We start from the raw sequence: 8,580 nt of genomic DNA on the forward strand, positions 1-8,580 counted from the left end.
AAAGTAGCAGTAGCATTAGTCTATAATAAAATGATACTTCACTGGATCCAAATATAGTTTTTTTTTTTACCCAACCTTCTAGCAATATCATATTTAAAATTAGAACAAAACATAGCTGTGTATAAACAATTAGGAAAACAATGTTCAATCGACCCTCACGATATCACAATATCTGCATTTACCCTCCACTCCATTCAAAGTGAATTCGCTGCCAACCGTTGGACATCTCTGAATTATAGGTGGCCTACACGGTGCCGCATATTTAAAGTAATGTTACATATTCTAAATTAGATAAACCAAACCAGACAGAGAAAATAAATGTGTTATGTTACTCTGTTTTAGGAAAATTAACGGTCTCTGTTAAAAAAATCATTTTTTCTTGCAGGACATTTAATGACGTCATCATAGAGGTCCTGAATTTCAAAACAAATGAAATGGCTGCGATCAGAAGATGGAGTCTGTTACAGATCTTGTGGTCACGATCGGTTGTGTGTAACAGGTTCGTCTTTTCTTGCTTTTCGCTATTTAACGTGTGCTCTAATGCTGTCTGATATCGAATTCTAACTGGGCAATATAACGCGGTGAAGTCATTATAGGGCCCCATTGAATAGCGAATTAGCTCAACCTTAGTTGGGCTCACTTGATAGCCAGGCAGCAGCTAAAGCGACCATCTTCCAATTATTAGGATGCTTCTGGGAGTAAGTGAAATTAGACAAATTTAGGAAAAACTGTAACGTTAGAGGGAAGAATAGCCAGCAACGACCGCCAGCCTTCTGATCGATTTGTTGTGAACAGATGAGCACATGTGTGCTACGAGCAGTATTGGCGCTAGCTAGCAGACATCATTAGCTAATGTTGCATTATTCAGGGTGTTTTCACATGTAGTTCTTGTTAAATTAACCGAAGTCTCTTCTTTTAAAGTGAACCAGCTATAAAATAAACTATTTTTATGTGTTCACATTTTTACGTGGACTTGAAGACAGAGGACGTGGCTCTCTTTCTGGTCCATTTAAGCATTGATGAGATCTCTGACCATTTGTTCATATAACAGCTCATTTAGAACTCTCTCACCCACTCCTGTAGCATTGGATAATGGGCAGGAGTTGACACAAGTAGTACGCCACTACACCAGTATGCATTAACAGCAAAAATATTAAAGTGCATGGCAATTCTATGTACTTAGAATATAGAATATATAGTCATTTTCACTTTCATATTTCTTCCATTAATGTCATTAATTCCACTTATGTCAGCCCCTGATTTAGGGTCATTTTATTTAAGATGGCCTCTGCCGATGTGTTTATCATTTGGTTGGGCTACATTTTGAGGATGTTGATGCAAGAAAAGCACAGGTTTATTCTAACCACACAATTCCCGAGAACAACACCTGTAGCCATTCTGCTATTTCTTATTAGCTGGGTACGCTCAGAAGTCACTGCAGCTGCATAGAATCCATGTACGGAAAGTCTTGAGGTATTAAAGTGTACAGCAAATGCACAAATCAAGTGGTGAAACGAACTGTGCTGAGACCGTCTCCTGAGGTGGTCCGGGTTTGGTCTGTTTCAGTGGGGTTTGAATTCGTTTGGAGTGTTCACATAAGCACAAAAAAATGCTGAGTCATCGGTCTGAGTCCACTTGAGAGGCTGAAATGAACCAGGTGTGAAAACTTAGTATTCTCAGATGGATACTACATCGGTGGATAGATAGATGGGAGTGTCAACGCCAATAAATTCCAATAAATTGGTTGCTAGCTATCTATTACTGTGTCTTATATGTGTTTTAAAATGTATAGTGTCAACTTTTCTTAGCATGTTGTACAGCATATGGTATTTGACAATGTATTAAATAAAATAACTAAATCATTTTCTATTGTAGGCTTCCCAACAAAGGGAAAAATCGGTTCTACTTAACATGCTACGACCAAAACAACAGAAGAGCACAGCTTCTGTACCAACCAGGTGTGAATCGCCTTTTAAGTCAGTACTGATTTACCTGAACCCAGTATCAACAGTTTTTTTTTTTTGTTTACACAAATCTACAGCATGGTGAAAGTATTCAGCCTTTAGCTTTTATAGATAATGTGAAGTAAAAAGTTACTTTTCTTTGCTAGTATGTACTGTAGGCTACTCCTGCAAGTTATTCTGCTAGGTTGTGTTCACATCCGCCTTTGCTTTGCATCCTCCTTTGCTGTTTCAGTGAGAAGCTTGTCAGTTCAGACTCTGGACACTCCAAATCCCAGGAGTTTGAAATTCCTTCCGGGCAAACCTGTTCTGGGAACAGGAACTCTGGATTTTCCCAAAGAGAGCACAGCTGAATGCTCTCCATTAGCCAGGTTAGTATGTTTATCAACAGCATTTAGTTGCAAAAGGAGACTTACGGGTGATTTGATTGAGGCTTCTAAATTCATAAAGGGGATTCACAAATTGAACTTCAAGAGCTTCTTCAGGTTGAGTTCTGTAGGTAGAATGAGGGGACATAAATGGAAATTAGCAAAAAAGCAAATCCTATACAGACATTTGAAAGAATAATTTCACACAGAGAGTAGTCAATGTGTGGAATAGCCTGCCAGGTCACGTAGTAGAGACAGAAACTCTAGGGATTTCCAAGACCAGGCTTGATACGGTGCTAGATACTATCTAGTCTGTAAGTAATCACAGCACTAGGTACAGTTTAGTCAGGTGAGCATTTTTGGGCTGAATGGCCTGTTCTCGTTGTTATGTTATGTTAGGTTATTTTAATGCAAGCAGAAAATATAACTTCATAGCGAGAAAGGAAAAAGCTATTTAAAGATCTTAGTGAGATGCAAGAGATCATGGCTCTTAGCCATTTGATAAAGGAGTGAAAGGGTAGTTTAAGAAAGTCTAATTAAATGTGTGAACTTAAAATAAGGACTGGTTTTAAGCCTGAAGCTCATATAGCATGCTCTGCTGTGTCCTTATGGGTTGGTCAACGTCATGATCAGTGTAATCACTGATCGAAATACCAAACATACATTCACTTTGTTTCCCCAGGGACCTCTTTCAGGTGGAAGGGGTAAAGAGTGTGTTCTTTGGCCCTGACTTCATCACAGTGACAAAGGTACCTCTTCTGGTTGTTAACCTTCCTGTTGTCCTCGGGGTCAAAAATGACCCTTTCTAAGTTTAATAGCAATTTAAATCTCCAAAATGATTTTTTTTTTTCAGTATGAGATTTGATGACTTTTCCTGGAGTTGATCATTCCATGAGAAAAACTTAAACATATTTGTTATATTTTTATAAAAACGGGACACCGTCATGGCTGAAAGATTGTATTTTGTGTCTTTTCTAACCCAGAAGTTATAACATCTAATGTAGCAAAAAAAAATCAATTATGAAGGTTTTTTCTACTAAAAACAAGTTGTGTAGACTGAAGAAATACAGTCCTTCTGGACTGTGAAGTAGGAAAACAGGAATTCACCAGGGCCGAAGGTGTGCTCCTGTCTGTGGTACGGCACTGATACTGCACGCAGGGAGAGAGAAAGAGCGAATCTGTTTGAGTTGATAAAGTGACAGAAAACCTGGCGGAAAAGCCGAAGAGCTGGTCCCACTGGTCCCGCCGTGTTTGCTTTGTTTTGACTTTATTTTGGTTTATTATTTTCGCCGGGAACCCTTGAGGGGGAAGGTGGAAGATTTTATTGTTATGAATTTGTTTGACGTTTTTAGGTGTGGAATATTCTCTCTCTCTCTCTCTCTCTGTCGCAATTAGAACATTACGGTTAAAACCAGTATTGCCACATCTTCCCACAGGGTTGTCACACAGTGTGTGATGTATGTGATGAAGAATGCTTTAGATACTTGCAGTTTCTCATGACCTGCTGGCTTCATAAGGGCTGAATATAGGGTCGATCTACAGGTTTGTGGTTTAAAAAAAATAGACTATAAGTAACTCCAAAGCAGCTTGTACAGCATGGCTGGATCATGAGATCATGACAAAGCTCTTTTGTGAAATGCGTCAAATTTTAGCTTGCAGTCATTGACATTTTTACTGTATTGAAATTCACACCATAATTTACACAGCACATACAAAAATCTGTTTCAAAGCTCAAATGAATATTTGAAAATGATCTTGGGAAGAGCTAAATCAAATGTGACAATACTAAATATGTACAGAAATATGAGGAAAAATGAACTTCGCACAGTTCCCTTCTGATGAGTACAAGACAGACATTTAATTGTCTGTCTTGTACTCATCAGATTCATTTAGATTAATGTTTTATATTTGGGAGACAAATATTAACATGGAAGTTTTTTTGCATATGGGCAAACACTAAGTGAATGTGAGGACACGAGTCCCAGCATTTACTCAGTACTTGAATAACCTTGAGAACGCCCTACACCTTCATGACTTTGTCTCTCTGAGGTCTCAAAGCCTGAAGGACTTTGTAACTGAAGAGTGAAATTGCTTGCCATAACCTGTAGCCTATTTATTGCTGTCTAGTGTGTCTCTTGTTTTAAATTTCTGTTCTGTTTTAACATGTTAGCTTTTGTAACTCTGTAATGGTGTGCTGTCTTGGCCAGGTTACCTTGAAAAAGCGATGTTTAGTATTAAATATTAATTCATGTTCATATTGTTTGTAAACAGAGGGATGATGATGTGGAGTGGGCAGACATCAAACGTAATGTGATTGAGGTCATCACTAAATTCTTTGAGAGTGGAGGTCCCATAACTACGGGAGAGGTGCACACAGAAAGTGGTGAGCATTAAAACACTGACATCCTTACTGCTGGCCAGTCTGCACTGTGTACTGAATGTCTGTGCATTGTGCTTTGGGTGTTTGGGTGTTTAGTCAGGAAAATGGTGAGTGTTGATGGGCTGAATGACCTGTTCTCGTCATTATGTTATGTTATGTTATGTTTATTTTGTGTGGTCGTTTGGATTTATTGAGTCCTAGTGCACTGCATTATGCACATATGTAAAATTTAGTGTAAGTGCAACAAATTATATTTATGTTTTGCAATTAATGAAACACTATAAAGTGGGGTGAGTTTTGGCCACCCGTTTCCTGTTGTCCAATAAAGGAATGGAGTGAATGGGAACATAATTGAGTAATCCCAAAGTTCAGGTAATGGACCATAATTTGTTTCAGTCTATGTAACCCAGCATGTATATTTACATTGAACATCAGAATTTTATTTGACATGTTTTCCCAGGCCCGTCAGAAGAGGATGAAGATGAAGTTGTTTCCATGATTAAGGAGCTTCTAGACACACGTATAAGGTACAACTACAATGCGATATACTAAGAGAGTTATTCAAAATTATTTATGTGACATGGATTGATCATTCCAGCTGATTTAGATTAATATTTCAGCAAACAGACTACATGAAGTGCACTTACTTATAACCCTAAAATGAGACTCAACACACCCAACACAGGGCAGTGAGAGCTCCTCTTGTTAGAGCTTCTTTGTATGTTATCTCAACAGACCTACTGTGCAGGAGGACGGTGGTGATGTCATCTTCAAGGGCTTCGAGGATGGGACGGTGAAGCTTAAGCTGGTGGGGTCCTGCACAGGATGCCCCAGTTCCGCAGTCACCCTCCGGAATGGCATCCAGAACATGCTGCAGTTCTACATCCCCGAAGTGGATGACGTGCTACAGGTGAGCAAAAACCAGGAAGCAGGCTCAGCCGCAGATGTTGGGTTTGAGAAGCTCTTGCATTCCTCTTGTACACTACACATCCGTGTTCTAAGAGGCTCTAGTTGTAGGCTGTACAAGGCGTTTATTTACGATGGCTGTGCCAGCTGTCATTCTGCTTCAAGCTGCTAGTGATACAAAGACCTTTAAGTGTTAAGATTGGTGTTTATCACTGGTTGTGTTGCTCAAGCAGTGTAGCACCAGTGCTAGTGTTCAGTACTGGACTGATCCAGCTTCATAGTACTCCTGTTGGGAGAATTAATTGAATAAAAATCTTCAGTGCCATAATGAGTTAGTAGTGCGACAAACTGCAAAACAAATTTTCCTGTACGGCAGCTATGACCCGCAAATTCCTTTCTGCATCTGAGTGACAGGACCCCCTGACAATGCCTAGTGACAGCAGATGAGCATGGCTGTGTAGAGGGGGAGTAGCTCAGTGGCTGTGTAGAGGGGGAGTAGCTAAGTGGCTATGTAGAGGGGGAGTAGCTCAGTGGCAGTGTAGAGGGGGAGTAGCTCTGTGGCAGTGTAGAGGGGGAGTAGCTCAGTGACTGTGTAGAGGGGGAGTAGCTCAGTGGCTGTGTAGAGGGGGAGTAGCTCAGTGGCTGTGTAGATGGGAGTAGTTGGGGTGATGTTAACTAGATTTAATCCAGTCTCTCAAGGTGTTCAGTCGCATTTTATCTTGCCGATAAAATTAAAATCCAATCCCTATTCTAATGATATGTGTCCTCCAAAACGTGGTGTCACTAGATGCTTCTTTTCACTGCACACTACAGCTAAGCTCACATAGAGTGGAGTTGGGGTCCACAGGCACCTGATCAACCAGCAGGCGTCGCTAGATAGCAATGTAACGCCGAACCCTATCCAACTGAACCCTCTCATACTCTGGGCTACGCAGGCGGCAGTTGGACATTGCCCTATGGAGCTACTGGTCACTGGCATGGTCTGGATTCGATCAGAGACTGTGGGGCTCATCAATGCACCACAAATAAGGGAGACTTTGTTGTTGTTGTTTTTTTCACAGGTGGAAGATGAGGTGGATGAAGTGAATGAACGCGTTTTTACGGAATTGGAACGGAAACTACAAGACTCCTAATGCTGTCCGCTTCCCGACCACACGTGCAGTCTATATGCATGTGCACACCTTACTAGCTAAATGGTTAGACCTTGTATTGTACATTTAGGACCTTAGTGCAATATTTGTTTGCAAGTCAAGTGTCTTTTGAATTGCACTTTCCAGATATCTCAAGTCATTCTGAAAATCCAAATGGAATTTCTGAAGATTGGTATAAATTTAGAATCTGTTACAGAGAACCAGATTTTATTTAGTGTTTTGTCACGTGCTTCAGGTGAGACTGTAAATACTGACAATTATTATTATTTTCAGGCTGTTATCAGATGGGTAGGAAGGCACTTGTGTTTCTATCACACGGCAGTTTGATGTAAAAGGCTATTTTTGATGGAGGTTTTCTAACAGGAATGCACAGGAAAACTATGGTCTTGAAGTCTTCCTCAAAATGACTTTTCCATTAAATTAGTTTCTAGAATGCTCTTCTGTAAGATGTAAAGACCCATTTATGTCAACATCCATTGCTCAGATTTTAAAAGTTTAGCGAGTTATTTCCTGCCCTTAAATAAAATGGCTCAATTGCTATTCATCTATAAGTCTGAAGTGTTTTGTGAACTTAAGTTTAGTCCCTACATTACTGTTGGCTGGGCATATATTCAGTCCATGCCACAATGGTTAAAGTGGTTTTGTCTTTCAACCTTCATTCTGTAGTTGGACAGATCCTGCAATGTCTTCTTCACCAATATATATATATATATATATATATATATATATTTACTGATTTTCACTATAATTCATCTATAATTTTCTAATATATATATGCATTTAGCCTGCATTTTAAAAGTTTTTTTCCCCCACTACCCTTAAGTCTTAAGTGCTGTTGGTGCACGCAGTGCCAGTGGTAAGCAGTTAAAGGAATTTAACCAGTTACACAATTACCCAACAAATCAAACAATATGTGAGTACACTCTTAATGAAAGATTTCATACTAGTGCTGTCAACATTAAAAGACTTAACATAAAAAATACACACAACGTCTACTTTTCCTGAAGGCAGTCACTGCATTTATGCCCTTGTCACTTGTCAATGAGGATACTGAGGTACTTGTACTCAGACACCACCTCAATCTCCTCTCTTTAAACTACTGAAGGTTTGAGTCACATGGGATTCCGTCTGAGGTCAAAGATCAGATCTTTGGTCTTGGCTGTATTTAAGTTCAAATGTGACGCCCTCACGCCACTCTCTCAGTCTCTCACTCAAAGGCTGAGGAGAGAGGAAATGAGAGAACCCGTGGCAGAGCCAGCTAAGGGATGAGAAAAGGAAATGGATAGGATGAAGAGTGGAAAAGCAGTGGTGACTGCAGACAGGAGAGGGAGAAGGAGGAAGGGAGGTTGGGGAGGAAGGGGGAGAGATGGAGGGAGCAAGCGACTAAAGTGGTGATCCGATTGGTGCATATGGATCACTGTGAAGTCGGATGAGGAGCAGTTTCTCACGGTGATGGGATAGAGGAGGTTGCCTGCTGAGTTGGAGTAAAGTGGGGTTGTACGAGTGGGGCAATGGCAGGAAGACAGTTGACTGGAGGCTTCCAGGCAGATGTTGAAGTCTTCCAGTAGGATTAGCGGGGAGCCATCCTCAGGGAAGGAGCTGAGGAGGTCTAGTCTAGCTCATCGAGCTTCCCGGAGAGTCTGGTGAGCAATAGATCGCAACAATGTAAAGATTAGTGGGATGAGTGACATTGATGGCATGACACTCAAAAGAGAAAAGAGAGAGAGCTGAGAGAGGATAGACAGAAGGTGAGTTTTAGCCTGCATTATAAATTCTTCATTATCATGAGATGGACGGGGCAATATAATTACAGT

The 8,580-nt window shown here is 40.4% G+C and overlaps 1 protein-coding gene across 3 annotated transcripts; it reads left to right on the forward strand.

Moving 5' to 3' along the window:
• The first annotated feature begins 373 nt into the window (after positions 1-373).
• Positions 374-7,317, forward strand: zgc:110319 (uncharacterized protein LOC796111 homolog). Of its 3 annotated transcripts, none has more exons than XM_035401185.1 (8): positions 374-499; positions 1,876-1,976; positions 2,197-2,332; positions 3,012-3,078; positions 4,601-4,712; positions 5,170-5,236; positions 5,445-5,619; positions 6,677-7,317. In XM_035401185.1, exons 1-8 carry the CDS (start codon positions 435-437, stop codon positions 6,746-6,748), a joined length of 795 nt encoding a protein of 264 aa, XP_035257076.1. In that variant the 5' UTR covers positions 374-434; the 3' UTR covers positions 6,749-7,317. The 3 variants fall into 3 exon arrangements, with proteins under 3 accessions (XP_035257076.1, XP_035257078.1, XP_035257079.1); XM_035401187.1 differs by having other exon boundaries at positions 386-499; positions 1,876-1,970; positions 2,191-2,332; XM_035401188.1 differs by having other exon boundaries at positions 386-499; positions 1,876-1,958.
• The last annotated feature ends 1,263 nt before the right edge of the window (positions 7,318-8,580 follow it).

The sequence above is a fragment of the Anguilla anguilla genome, chromosome 18 (assembly GCF_013347855.1).
Source record: "Anguilla anguilla isolate fAngAng1 chromosome 18, fAngAng1.pri, whole genome shotgun sequence".
Classification (NCBI taxonomy): domain Eukaryota; kingdom Metazoa; phylum Chordata; class Actinopteri; order Anguilliformes; family Anguillidae; genus Anguilla; species Anguilla anguilla.

Excerpts from the sequence above, each read along its gene's own strand:
- zgc:110319 (XM_035401185.1), top strand. The coding sequence starts at position 435 with ATGGCTGCGATCAGAAGATGGAGTCTGTTACAGATCTTGTGGTCACGA. Across the intron at positions 1,977-2,196 it reads AGGTGTGAATCGCCTTTTAA|TGAGAAGCTTGTCAGTTCAG; the intron begins GTCAGTACTGAT and ends TTGCTGTTTCAG. Across the intron at positions 5,237-5,444 it reads CTTCTAGACACACGTATAAG|ACCTACTGTGCAGGAGGACG; the intron begins GTACAACTACAA and ends TTATCTCAACAG.